This window comes from Grammomys surdaster, unplaced genomic scaffold, assembly GCF_004785775.1.
Source record: "Grammomys surdaster isolate TR1022 unplaced genomic scaffold, NIH_TR_1.0 338, whole genome shotgun sequence".
In the NCBI taxonomy this organism is placed as follows: Eukaryota; Metazoa; Chordata; class Mammalia; order Rodentia; family Muridae; genus Grammomys; species Grammomys surdaster.
In genome coordinates, this window is record NW_021604757.1 from 3,487,881 (window position 1) to 3,502,809 (window position 14,929).

Consider the following 14,929-nt stretch of genomic DNA (forward strand, 5'->3'; position numbering starts at 1 on the left):
CCCTCCTCCCCCCTCTCTGGTTTTTGTTTGTTTGTTCTGTTTCTCTGTGAAGTCCTAGCTGTTCTGGAACTCACTCTGTAGACCAGGATGGTTTTTGGAAATCTACCTGCCTCTCTCTTCCCAGCACTAAGATTACTACCACCGGGCTCTACGTCCTCATTTAACATTATCTTTGTAAAAGCTTTTTTTGTATTTTAAAATTCTGTGTGGGTAGTCTGCCCGTATGTATGTCTGTGCACGTCATTCATGCCGCACCCAAGTAGGCCAAAAGAAGGTGTCAGATCCCCTGGAAATGAAGTTATAGACATTCAACTGTGAACCATCATGTGGATGCTGGGAATCAAACCTAGGCCCTCTGGAAAGAGTGGTAGGTGTTCTTAACAGCAGAGCCATGTCTCCAGCTGCTGATTTAACTTCATGGGGCGGAGGGGGGTGTTTTGCTTGTTTGTTTTAGTTTTTTCAGGACAAGATTTCTCCATGGCAGTTTCCTGGCAGTCTTGGAACTTGTTCTTTTGACCAGGCCAGCCTTGAACTCAGAGGTCCACCTCCCTTTCCCACCTAGGTACTGGGATTAAAGGCATGTGCCACCACCACCTGACCTCATTTCTAAGCACCCTCCAAAGTATTCTATTACTTCTGCTTTGCAGATGAGAAAATGAGTATTAGAACGATGGTCCAAGGTTACAGCTAGCTAAGCAGCAAAGTTTGGATTTACCTCAGATCTGACACAATCCCATAATTATTTCTAACTTTCCTTGGGCCAAAGCAACTTTTCTATTAGTAGTTCTTTACTGGGTTTATAGAAGTAGCCTGATGACAACCAGGGGTTGCTCATTACCTGCCAATGAGCCCACGTTGAGGCCAGCTGTTGCTCCGGCTAATGTTTGCAGGGCTCCAAGTGAGGCTATGGGGTTGACAGAATTACTGCTGCTTGAGCTCGGTGAAGACCCTGCTATTAGAAATTCAGGAGTTAAATCATCACTTGCCTTCTCCTGCCAACAGGAACCAAAGCACAAGAATGATCCTATCGACTCTTCTATTTACAAAAAGGATTCTGCAATCACTGAATTCTGATAACTGTCCTTCTAAGTCAGACACAAATGATGGTTACAACAAACCAAAACTGATGAGATTTCAAATAATCAAAAAATGACAACTGAGGGTGGCTCAGTGGGTAATGGTGCTTGGTTACCAACCCCAAGAACCTGAGCTCCATTCCTGCCTGGGACCACAAGGTGGAAAGAACCAACTACTGCAAGTTGTCCTCTTCTGACTGTTACATGGCGTGCATGAACACACACACACAATCATTTAAACTGTATATATGTGCACCTATGTAAAGGTATGTATATGTGGGCATAAAGGTTAGAAAAGGAAGTCAAATTCTCCGGAGTTATAGGCAGCTATGAGTTTCCTCCTGTGGGTACTGGGAACCAAGCCCAGGTTGCTGAAAGACTAGTACATACTGTTAATCACTGAACCATCTTTCCTGCCTCAATAAATTTTAAAAATTTAATGAAAAACCAAACCAAACCAAATCTAAAAGGAGCATGATCAACAAGAATCTTTACTCCCAGCATTCAGGAGGCAGAAGAAGGATCTTTTTTGAGTTCAAGGCCAGCCTGTTCTAAACAGCAAGGCCAAGACAGCCAGAACTCATATAGAGACCTGTCTCAAAAAACAGAGAGACATAAGACAGACAGACTGATCAACACCTCTGAATCTGTTGTTCATAATACAACCTACCTGGTATGTGTTAATTCCTTTCCAAGATGAACTGCCCCTGCCCTTAGCTCTGCCTTCAAAGAGAGGATGTGTCCAAGGTACACAATGTTCCCTATCATCCTCTTACCTGAACTGGTGAGTACGCTGAGTGGACTGCTGGATGTAGTGAGAGCATTGGTACCACTTGGTGTGTTCTGAGCTGCACTAGCTGCAGCAGCTAGTGCAGCCAAATTCTGTAGCTGCATTGCATTTAACCCTGTAATATCCAAAAAATTGCATCAGCCAGATTAGATGCCCAATATTTATTCCAGCAATTACTGGAAATTGGTCCCAGACAAAGAGGAACTAACTATATAAGAACATACTTAGCTTCTATATTTTCCATGCTATACCACAGGGATCTAAAAGATTCAGCTATCATTTAGTAGGAGACTTTGAAACACTGGGGTTCTAATTCAGTGGTATAGCACATGTTAATGATGTACGAGGCCTTGAGATCTATCCTCAGCAAGGAGAAAGAAATTTAAAGCCACTTCCTAAGAGAAGAGCTTGCTAATCCACTATAGCAGCACTCCAAATGAGCACTAATACAGAGGTGGGCAAAACGGAATGAGAATACCTGTGATCTATCATGGGGAAGGAGCCTAAGGGAATAGTGCCCAAGCTACAGTAAGGCCTTCTTACACACAAATAAGTGCACTGGAAGGGAAGAAGCAGTAAACAAAACTCCATGGGAGGAAAGAACAGTATTAGGAGAAGGAATAAAGAAAACACTGCCATTATAACAGTAAATTAATCATCAGAAAAAGAAAAAAAAAATGTAAGGGAAAGAATTTTAAGTAAAACCTAGAAAACACAGAATAAGAACAAATTTGAATTATGTTGTATATTTTGTAAAGCATTTTACTAGAGGACATATAGATTATCAAGACAGGAAGTAGAGAAAGTAGAACAATATGCATTATATCTTTCCCAAAATAGAAAACCAAATTCTCTGGGGCAAAACCAATTACTATCAAAACTCCCAAAATGCAAAATGCAGCTCACCAAACATGCCCCCTTTCTCAATGCAGTGGTTAGCTACACCCCACTGGCCAGGGTACAGGCACAAGCTGCTGCAGAACTACTCACATTCTGCCTCTTCAGACTCTTCCTGATAGCCCCTGGCTCCTGCCTGTCTTTAGAGCTTCATTTTGCTATAAATCATGTATCTGTTACTTACATTTTCCATATATCTTAACAGCAACAACAGCATGAATTTAGAAACACAAAAACTCACTGGTTTTTGTAGCTTTGGGTAAGTATTCAAGTATTAACGCAAAGTCATTGAAACTTACTTTACTATAAGAGGGTGTTTTGTTTTTTTTTTTCATCTGAATGGCCAAAGCCTGGATGGTCCCTAAGTGTTCTTTATCATTTTCCTTCCTCAAAAGTGACTTAGAATAAAAGACACCAAACGAACTTCAGAGCAAAGTGGCATTGACCAACAACAGGGCTACATGATAGAGTCAAGAAAACCGAGTCCCGAGAGTTATGTAACGAGCAAAAACATTTTGGCACAAATGGTGCCAAACTCTCAGACTGAGGAAGCTGTCTGCTGACCTGTAAACTGCTGCTCCTCGGCAGCAGGGAAACACTTACCTCCCATTGGGTGGAGGCTGCTCAGGGTGTTGAGGTTCCCAGAGGAGGCAGTCTGCTGAAGGAGCTGCAAATAAAGCTAGACATTACACCAAAAAACAGAACAAGAGTGAGAGTGAGGGCTGGTTCTGCATCTGGGATAACTCTACAGCACAGCAAAGCAAGAGTGCAGAGGCCCCCAGAGAGAACCAAGTCAAACACATGACCCCAAGCCCAACAGACATGCAAGTCTATGACTGCACAGGACAAGGGCAGCACAGCTAGCACACTGGCCCAGAAGAGCATTCTCTGGACAGTGAGACCAACTCAGGTCTCTGCGCAGCAGAGTACAGCATAGCACAGAGAAATCATCTAGATCCCAGCACAGCACACCTTGGTTCATGCCATTCCTAGTTTCTTTCTCTCTCCCATGTTTTCCTTGTAAGGCCAACACACACATTCTTTAGGTTACAACCACCAACTAGTGTATTTTATTATTATTTTTGAGACAGGGTCTAACTATGTATCCCTGGTTGGCCTCAAACTCAACATGTAGAACAGACTGGCCTTGAATTAAGAGATCCACCTGACTGTTCCTCCCCAATGCTAGGATTAAAGGAATACACCAATACATTCAGCCTTCCACTTAACTGTTTTAAATTATCACACTGGATCATACTGTAGTATTTTAGGTGTTGTGTGTGCGTGTAGTTGGGAGAGGGTCTCTGTTTTATTGTAGCTCTGGCTATCCTGAAATTCACTATGTAGATCAGGCTGTCTTCAAATTCAAAGAGATACTATTAAATGAGACTGTCTCTGTCTGCTGAGTGCTGGGATTAAAGGCATGCACCATTACATCTGGCTAGAGATTATTCTGGCAGAAAACTACAATCTCTCTCAATGTTCCTAGCAGTAAAAAATAATTTAATTTATTGAAATATATATAACAACCCTTTACCCTTTTAAAGATATTCTAGTTAGAATAAACTGATAGTTCTAAGATTTTAGTAATGGAAACCAGTGAGCATCCAATTAATTAAAACTTGGTAACCATGTCAACAGAAATAATTACCTTTCTTGTTTCCATACATAATCAGTATTTGAAAGAATAAGGAATGAATGACTGCATTCGTTATCCCTATACGAGCATTTCCAAACTATCCATACAGACTCAACAGTTTCCCTATTTTTAGCTTCAGAGGAAACTCTTTATCTGAGAAGAGGTTGCAGTCTGGCCAGGAACTCACTGTAGCTCACAGGTTGACCTAGAACTCACGATCTTTCTGCCTTGATTTTCCAGGTACTAGAACTAGAGCCATGTGCAACTATGGACAAAGATGCCCATTCTTTTGGGACTCACAAATCTAACAATCTCCTGTAAGATTATGATAATTATAACCTAAATAATAGATTAGATTTTAGACTGTATGACTCAAAGTCATTATCAGAAAATTCAACTAAAGAAAATGTATTCACAATTTGGGAAATGCAAATATGTACCTCTCTCATTTAATAGTATTCTAATTTTAATCTCAGGATCTTTCAGTCTGCTGAAAGATACCTTTGTCATGTTTCTAGGGGACTTAATAAAGATTTTGATGATGATCTCCACATCCTGTATAAAGAGATATGGAAAATGATGCTGAATAGTAAAGATTTTTTAAGGCTTTCTCTTAGAGGCAGGGAAATGAGATACTTATAATTCTTTAAATTAAAATCAACATTTTAGTTTAATTAATTGTTCCATATTAATTCCTCAATATGGAACCATAAAGGAGATAGACTAGCACGATTTAATGACATTGCCTAAATTTTTGTATACAATCTCTACATGCCCAAAGTTGCAAATGATACTGTTAGCTAGAGACAGCAGAAGAAGAAACAGCCAGGAGCTTGCAAAGTGTGCAGAAAGCAAACCACAGAACTCACTGCTAAGTACTGGGGCCCAAGTGTGTTCAGACCAGCCAGGTTTCCCCACACAGACGCTGCACTAATCTGCTGCATCTGCTGCTGGAGCTGCTGGGCCATTCTCTTCTGTTCTTTGTCCTTCTGGGTGTCAGCAAACTTTACCACCATGGGGGATGAGCAACCCTATAAACACCAAAACCAAAGGGTCAAATTCTTTCTTTTAGAGCCAGAGAGATTTTACTCTCAGTGAGTAAAAATGACTGCTGCCAAACTTGATGACCTGAGTTTGAACTCTGAAACCCATAGAGTATATAGAAGAGGAAAACAAACCTCTATACATTATTCCCTGACCTCTACATGCATGCTTTGGACAGACAGACGGACAGACACCTACAACTTAAAATGACACCATCTCTTCCTGGGCTGAGGAGAAATCCTCTTTGTGCTGGTATAAAGGCAGCATTCTATTTCTTACCACCCACAAGTGACTCTTCTGAGAGACAACAGTGGCAAAAGGCAATTTATTTCTAAAAATCATTTTCTGCTTATTTTCAAAATGGGGAGATCTTACTATGCTGCTCAAATTGGTTCTGAACTACTGGGTTCAAATGATTCTCCTGTCTTGGCCTGAATTGCTGGGCCTGTAAGCATTCATCATCATTTCTGGCTCTAATATGTTAAGTTTTTTGTTTGTTTTTTAGTTTTTTTGAGACAGGGTATATGTTAAGTTTTTAAAGATTTATTTACCTTATTTTATATGTATGTTTCCTTGAGTTGGACGTATGTGCATCACATGCATCCACAATACCCACAGAAGCCAGAAGAGGGTGTTGGGTGCCCTACAAGTGTAGTTATAGATGTCTGTGAGCTACCATTGGCTGCTAGAAATCAAACACATTTTCTCTGCAAGAGCATCAGGTGCTCTGAATCGCCTCATAATTTTAAACATAGTATTTGACATCCTAAAATAGACCATTTTAAGTTTCAGGGTGATCTGTGTTGTACATTGATAGGCAGCTATCCCAGCACTGTCAGACACTGCTTCTCTTCTTCCGCCTCTCTGCTCCTTACCTCCATGGTTTGTGCTTGGTGCATTGCTTTGATAGCTGTCTGTGCCATGGTTCTTGTTGTAAAAGTCACAAATGCACAACCTGGCAAGAAAAGAATCAATGTTTGTTTGTTTAGAGGCTTATCTGACAGACACTGAATGAATAACTAACTTATTGTGTGTTAGATATTTTTTTCAGCCGGGCAGTGGTGGCACACGCCTTTAATCCCAGCACTTGGGAGGCAGAGGCAGGATTTCTGAGTTTGAGGCCAGCCTGGTCTACAGAGTGAGTTCCAGGACAGCCAGGGCTACGCTACACAGAGAAACCCTGCCTCGAAAAACCAAAAAGATATTTTTTTCAGGGGTCCCCAAGCTTCTTCAGTAGATACATGTATGTCATGATAGTGTACTAAATGCTACCAACGAACAACAAATAGGTTTTGAGGGAGAAGCAAAGAATCTCAGTTCATTCTGATTTAAGTAAATGTAGAGAGAAAAAGTTCATTTTAGACATCAAGAGAAACTGAGGACAGAACTCCTCAAACAATATGGGGAAAATATAGGTGGGTTCAACTAGAGAGGTTGACAAGATCAAGGTGTACAGCCGGAGGTAGCAGGCCCAAGCTATTCATCCATGGTGGCTAGGAATCTGTCTCCAATAGTCCAGTTAAATAAGACACTTCAATTTAAGACAAGTATCTGTTTTAAAAGCTCTAAAAATGTACCACCTCTGCTCAAGCCATCAGGTCCCCGCAATATCCGGCACTCTTCAATCTGTCCAAACGAAGAAAACATGACTCGGATGTCATTTTCAGTACACTTCTTGGAAATCATACCAATAAACAACTTCCTGTCTTCAACAGCTAAAAGAGTAAAAACACAAAAGGCTTATCACTAAAAGGCAGAGTCAAGAACCAAATCTCTTATGTTTTAGACTAGCCATGGCTCATACCATCCACCTCACAGAGTCTAAGACACATTTCTTCTTCCCACAATTTTATATTAATCCACAATTTTATATTAATGATATAAAACTGTAATAACCAATGATACAATGGTAACTTAAAATTATACATATTTGGAAGCATTTCCATAAGATATGGAGAATTTGTGCTCTTGTTCAAGTTAATTCACCAATCAGTGTGTGTGACTGAGAGGCAGGCAGGTTACTGCAAAGGCTAATCTTGTAGATATTTTTTAAATATTTATTTATTTATTTTATGTATATGAGTACACCATTGCTCTCTTCAGACACACCAGAAGAGGGCATCAGATCCCATTATAGATGGTTGTGAGCCACCATGTGGTTGCTGGGAATTGAACTCAGGATCTCTGGAAGAGCAGTCGGTGCTCTTAACTGCTGAGCCATCTCTCCAGCCCAATCTTGTAGATATTAAATGGAAAGTTCTTAGTATTTTGCCTTGCCCTTAATATGTTTGTTCTAGAAGTACCATGAAAAGGCTTTCACACTTGATATAATCAATAAACAGAAGACACTTCAGTGAGAATTTCCTACTTTCCTTTTCGAATATTTTAAATTTTATTTATTTTTAAAATATTTCCTTAAACCGTGAATAACATTTGGTAATAACATTTAGTCTTTTGTTTTTCTCCCCCCTCAGTCTCCCTTGACCAGGTATCTCTACATAGCTCCGGCTGTCCCAGAACTTGCCATGTCCTGGAATTTTCTAGGGTAGCCTCAGACTCACAGAGATCCTCCTGTTTCTGCCTCCTGAGTCATTTGTGTTTCTAACTGGAACTCTTGAGAATTTAAAATTAATGTTTAGCCTCTGAGCCTTTTACAACATTGTTTGTTTAAATGAACCTTTATGAGCCAGCTACCATCCAATTTCAGGTGGAGTCTACTAGGGAATCTGTACAATTCCCACAATTTCACTCAGGAAGAACAAGTCCTCAAGGATGGTACCAAGTATAGCTGTCAGTAGGACAGCCCCTGAAATGTCAGCCTGTTTCTGTCTTTTCCCAAGTGGCTCTGAGACAAACTGCCCTCTGAGCTTCCTGCTGAACTTTCTGTTATTAGCTCATGAATTTGTTAAGACTTGTATTTTCTCAAAGAGTTCAGTTGGGGGGGGGGGTGTGAAACAAAGATTATTTATAGCTTTCTGACTACTACCATTCATTATGTTCAGCTTCTATAGATGACCCTAGAAGTCTGAATTCATCTCTGGCTCCAAATGTACCTGGGGTCATAACTTGTGGCTGGACTACAGTTTCTTGGCAACTGTACTGACCATGGATTTGTCCCTACTAAGCTCAGAAAGCTCTCTCCTAAAGCACTAACAGGTCTTGTTTCCAGATGCTCCACTTTCCTTAACCTTGTCCATAAGAAATTATACTTATCAAGGATATTCTATGTTTTCTGTTTGTGTATCTATTTTTGAAATATGGTCTTATGTGGCCCAAGCTGGCCTCAAACGCTAAATGCCTGGATCCGCACTGTATACTCCCATAACTGGAAAATCTGTCTGTGTGTAATATTTTCTCTATTATTAACCCTATTTTTCTAGCTTATTAAAACTGGGAAAAAGTAGATGTTTATAGCATAACTCAATATAAATGCCCTAAGAACAGCAAACAGAAAAGAGAGAAAGGAAGAAAGGAAGGAAGAAAGGAAGAAGGAGTCTCATGCTGAGCAGACTTGATGTGCACATCAAGATGCTTACCATTGTTCTTTTCACTGTCAGCAGGTTTCATCTGTATAGGGTGATGCATCTAAAAAGGAAATCCACTCGTATTATTTTCCAACCCCATTAATAGCTTTCAAAAATAGAGCCTCTAAAGCGTATACCAAAACAGCCTTTAGAATTTGCTCTGGATTCATGTCTGCCCGATGATCTTAACGCAACAAAATACAGTAACAGACAGGATAGTCATAAAGTTAAAACACACAAAACCCTTGGCATTGAGAACTACTTTTGGCCCATCGTCTTTGAAATGTTCATCTTATATTCTCCTTTTCACAGTAATTCCCACAGCAAGTGCCTTTCCTCCAAAATGCTTTTTAGTATGTGCCCAACATGCACAAGCATGCCCCATGCACAAAAAATTAAAACCATTTTAACTTATAAAAGCTCTTACCCCAGGGAGGACCTTCATGTTGTGGAGAGCATTCTGCGCTTCTAATGCAGCTTTACGGGTGTAAAATGTAACAAAACAGCACCCTGAATAAAGAAGATTTTGCAAAATCAAAATTAGTGCCTTGAAAACAGAATTTTTTGAATATTTCTAACCTTACACTACTGCTTAAATTCAAGAAATGAATGAGCTTATTAAAACTGAGAGAAGAAAAGGCTGGGGTGAAGGGTGTTACCTTTTTGGGGGTCAGTAGGGGTGGTATCATGACAGGGTTTCTCTGTGTACCCTTTGCTGTCCTGAAACTACCTCTGTACCCCAGAGATACATCTGTCTCTGCCTTCCAGTTCTGGGATTAAAGGTATGCTCCATGACCATCTGACAAAGGCCGTGACTCTTTAAAGCATCTTTTCTTTGTTCTAGTCTATTTTAGCTCTAAGTCTTATTCATAGCTTCCTTATAGTCAGTAGAAATCTTCTTTTGATGCTTCTATAACTTCTCTGGGAAAATGCTTCTTTTTTTATTATCCTCCTCTTGAGAAAAGATCTCATATAGCATAGGCTGGCTTTGAATTTCATATGTTATCAAGGATGTCCTTCAACTCCTGCCACCACCTACTAAGAGTAGAGATTACAATATACACAACTGAGCCTGGCTACAAGGCTCCCTTTACAAAGGTTATGTACCATTCCATTTAACTTGTCCTACTACAAACTAGGTAATATGCTGAGGAACAGGACCTAGCCACAACCAAGCTAGATACAGTTATTACAGCCTGGATTTCTGGAATTCTTTTTCTCTCTGGTTGCTCAGAACAAACTACTCCCTCCATCACAACTAATTTTAAAAATTTTTATTTTATTATTTTATTTTATGTGCATGGGTGTTTTGTCTGTGTACCATATATACCTGGTACTGAGAAGGCCAAAAGAGGGCACTGGATCCCTTCGGACTGGATTTACAACCTGCAGTGAGCCACTGTGAAAACTGAACCTGGATTCTCTGGAAGTGCATGCAACCAGAGCACCTAATTGCTGTACCTTTCTCCAGACTGTCATAGCAAGTTTTCACCATATGTTTCAAACCCAATTATCACCTATCAAATTGTAAAACTACTTAAGAACAAGAACTTAGAATCTTTTCTGAATTCTTCATTCTCAAATAATTTTGCTTCTCACTGCTTGGTACTGTCTAAATTCTTAAAGGTTTTGTGTTTTGTTTTATATATAAATTAGAGACTCAAAGCTCTCAGAAATCTTGGGCTTTAGTGTTCTGATACTTGTAACGTCTCACCAAATACAATAGTTTTCTCTCAAAATTATACAGCACTTAGGATTTTAAATTCATGTTGTATGGCATTTTCAGAAAACAACAATTTGTATTTTCGGTTAATTATGCCACATGGAGAAAATTCTTCTATTTCTAGATCCTTGACTTACTTTTTGTGTAAACATGACAACTATGCTCCTCATGTCTGTATTATAGAATAGCTATTCCAAAAAGTCACTCTAATACTAGTAAGAGCATGCTTCCATATACAAGCAAAACTAACACTGCTACTTACTATCAGTCTCCTGAAATGCACATGCTGCTGTAATCTCTAGAAAAACCCAGTCTTTCTTTTCTTATTCATTTTGTAGGCTACTGCCAACAAGTTGCCTAAAATGAAGCCCTTCTCAGTTGATAAACCATCCTGTAAGGCCTTCTCTGTGCGTACTTACAAAGAACTACCAAGATGCATCTATAAATCATACTCATATAGTCATCTTAATATTTTATTTTTAAACCATTAAATGTGTTTGGATTAGAAAATATAGTTAATATAAAAGGACGCCATCCCATCTACCCACAGATACCCTGACAACCAGAGATGGGATACACAGTGTAATACAGAATTAAAAACCCAGCTAGGTATGATGGTGCATGCCTTTAATCCAAAAACTTCAGAGGCAGAGGCAGGGGGAATATCTCGAGTTGCAAGCCAGTCTGGTCTACATAGAAAGTTCCAGGACTGCCAGAGCTACAGATACCCTGTCTCAGACAAAACAAACACAAACAAAACCCACTCATCTATACTCTGTTAAAAAACCCAAAACCCTGTTCAATGGGTAAAAGTACTTGCTGGTGGTAAAGGGGCTCTTGTCAAGTCTAACCTTGAGTTCAGTTCCTGGGATCCACATAATGGAAAGAACCTAGCATTTCATCTTGTTCTCTGATCTCCATATATTAAAAGAGTAAAATAAAGTAAAATAAAATAAAATAAAATAAAAAGAGCTTACCTTTGCTCTGAGGAGGGTTTTGGCTCCTATCCCTTAGGATGTTGATTTCATAGACAGCACCATACTGCTCAAAAAGCTCCCTCAAGTCTTTCTCAGACCAGGTCCTTGGAACCTGGCCCACAAACATCTTGATAGCATCAAGATCTGGTTGGTCTGGGTGGTCCAGGGTGCCGTTCATTTTCTTTGAGCTGCATGAGATAAAATGAGGTTATTTATATTTTATACCAGAGGGGTTTTTTTTTCCGCTAAAGATTTTCGACAACTTTTTGAAACATAGGAGAAAATCTACTTCATTCACTACTCCCACTTAAACTTACCTGAATTTTGTCCATACTAGATACCAAACTAAATTCACCATTGTGATTAAGACATACTGAGTTTTAAAGAAACTGACGTCACATGTCTTTTCTAATATGAAAGTTCTCAGACTCTATAAAGTAAAGCTCCCAAAGATTGATCAGTTGTTGTTGCTTTTGTTTTGTTTGTTTTGTTTTTAAGGCAGGGTATCCCTGTGTATCTTTGGATGTCCTAGAACTCACTCTGTGGATCAGGCTGGCCTTGAACTCAGAAATCTGACTGTCTGTGCCTATTAAAAGATAAACACCATCACACCTGGCCCTACATCAATTTTTAATAATATCCAAATACAACTAAATAAAATAAATCTCTTTTAAGACTTTATTATTTGTATGTGCTATAGGTAGCAGAGGTTGGAAGAGACTCTGGAGTCAGTTCTGTTCCTACCCCTTTATGTGAGTTCTGGAAACTGAATTCTTGTTGCCAGGCTTGTGGGCAAGTCATCTCATCAGACTAGTAAGGATTTTTAAATGTCTGCATAGTAACAAAGGATTAATAATTACAGGTAAGATCCAGGACTTCTTAATATATATATATATAGTCTTCTTTAAGCAGATGTTAGAATAGATGCATTAATTTCCAAAATCCAAACTAAGAATTCACCAGAATGATAGCTTTGAAAACTAAGCATCAAACTTATACATATGATGCTTCTAATTTAGCTCTATCTCTTATTAAATTGCCAAACTGACTGTAATGGAAATTACTGTAAACCTTGGTTTTTTTCTGAATTATGTAACTAGTACTTACTGTTTTTGAGACCTTGCACTGAATTTCCCACCAAATACAGCCATTTCAAATTCCACTTCTTCCAGTCCTATGACACTAACACTCCTACCTGAATAACTGTATTATACCCTGCAAACTGTCAAGAACTTAAGGGCACTCTCGCATCATAAATGTTTCTTCAGAAGGTACCATCCATTTCCCAGTCTTTTCCATCATTTCAAAATCTTACATTTAAAATTTAACATCTCAACCTAACAATTTAAATTCTTAAAAACTAGCAACAAATGTTGAATCTATGAAAGTCATTTAACCTCTATGCCTTAATTTATACATCTTTTGTAAATGAACATCCATAGGGGGTATTTCTCATATCACACTTATCAGGTTTGGGGTATGTGCTTGTAATTATAACATTTGAGATGCAGCAGTACTGTCTCAAGTTCAAGGCCAATCTGGGCTATATACAAAGATCCTAACATTAAAAACAACAACAAAATCAAAATAACATACAGCCAACGCTTGCCCCTGACTTATGGTTGTCTATAATTCTCCATTTTAATTAGTCAGGGTAACTCTAGGATATAAACAGTACTAAATTTCCATCTCTATTACACAGCCAAAATCATCATCATGTTGTTCTAAATAACCTTTCCCAAGAACTGGTAACTCTTCAAAGGTAGTAATGATTTTAAAATCTTGTTTGTCCTTTTTCTTTTTGTATTTTGAGACAGGCTAGCCATGAACTCATAGATATCTACCTGCCTCTGCTGGTATTAAATGTGTGCACTAGTACACCCAGTTAACCTTATCCCTTTTTATTTCCTTTATAAAGGCAGTATTGGGAATGAATTCAGGTTCTCCGGCAAGCATTCTACCACTGACTTATATCCACAGCCATCCTACTCATTCCTTTAGCTACATCTGGTACAGTGGGCTTGGTTCATAGCTGTGTGCAATGAAGATGTGCTGTCTGTCTGTCTGTCTGTGTATCACATGTGTGCCTGATGCCAGCAGGGGCTAGAATTTTACAGACACTTGTGAGAGACATGTGGGATACTGAAAACTGAACCCCATATCCTCTAGAAGAGGATCCAGTGCTCTTAACCACTGAGCCCTATCACTAGCCCTGAAAATCCTCTTATTTAAGCAATTAATCTCACCAAAATGAGTGTTATACACAAAGAGGACTTTCAACTTTGAGTACAGATATTATACCCAGGTGTAGTAGAACACACTCATAATCCTGACACTTGGGAAGTGAAGGCAGGAGGAGGTTTAGGAAGAGAATCTGAAGCCAGTTGTGGCTATATGAGAACATGTTTCAAAACAACAACAAAAGGATAGCTACCACTTCCTATAATCATCATACAGTTGTATGATTATACAGTTGTCACAGAATCAAGCTATTAAAAACTTATTTTGGAAGCAAATGAGGAGGTGACTCAGTGGTAAAGTGCAAACGCAAGGACAGAGTTTTGATATTCAGCATCCACAGAAAAAGCCTGGCATACCAACACTGGGAAAAGACAAAAGATCCTATTCTGCAGGCTTGCCTGGCCGGCCATTCTAGCCTAACAGACAAGTTATGGGTTCAGTGAGAGACCCTGTCTCAAAATAATAATAATAATAATAATAATAATAATAATAATAATAAAAATTGCAACTAGGCATACAAGTGCAATCTTTAATTCTAATACTTCAGAGACAGGTCAAATGGCAAGTTGCTAGGCAGTCAGGGCTATATAGCAAGACCTTGCCTCAATAAATTAATTGAACAACAACAAATATGAAGTGAAGGTGATACAAAAGCTACCTCTGGTCTCCATATATCTGTATTACATGGGTACCTATGAAAAACCCATCTTGGAATATACTGTCTTACTGGTTTTCCTTTACGCTATTAATTTAAAACCATGGGTGGTGGAAGCTAGTGGTATACACCTGTGTTCCAGCACTAGGGAAGCTGAGGCAAAATCTTGAGTTCAAGGAAAACTGAGGCTATACAGAGACACACTATCTGAAAACAAAGGAGTGCAAGAAGAAATATGGTGGGTCACTGTAAAAATGTAATGGGTTTTTAGCATTTTAACCTTACTATCCTAGTAGAAACCAGGCCTTCATAACCGGAGGAGGAGGAGGAGGAGGAGGAGGAGGAGGAGGAGGAGGAGGAGGA

General features: G+C 39.1%; 1 protein-coding gene across 12 annotated transcripts in view; it reads right to left on the reverse strand.

Moving 5' to 3' along the window:
* Celf1 (CUGBP Elav-like family member 1) overlaps positions 1-14,929 on the reverse strand; it is a 92,669-nt gene that overhangs the window by 25,015 nt on the left and 52,725 nt on the right. For 5 of the 12 annotated variants that reach the window (XM_028778499.1, XM_028778504.1, XM_028778498.1 and 2 more), the window contains 9 exons: positions 11,671-11,858; positions 9,398-9,480; positions 8,983-9,031; positions 7,027-7,161; positions 6,322-6,401; positions 5,272-5,433; positions 3,367-3,442; positions 1,853-1,981; positions 839-952 (listed from right to left, as the gene is read on the reverse strand). In XM_028778499.1, coding sequence (XP_028634332.1) covers positions 839-952; positions 1,853-1,981; positions 3,367-3,442; positions 5,272-5,433; positions 6,322-6,401; positions 7,027-7,161; positions 8,983-9,031; positions 9,398-9,480; positions 11,671-11,858 — 1,016 coding nt within the window. The remainder of the gene's footprint in view (positions 1-838; positions 953-1,852; positions 1,982-3,366; positions 3,443-5,271; positions 5,434-6,321; positions 6,402-7,026; positions 7,162-8,982; positions 9,032-9,397; positions 9,481-11,670; positions 11,859-14,929) is intronic. The other 7 variants (XM_028778506.1, XM_028778505.1, XM_028778501.1 and 4 more) reach the window with 3 other exon arrangements.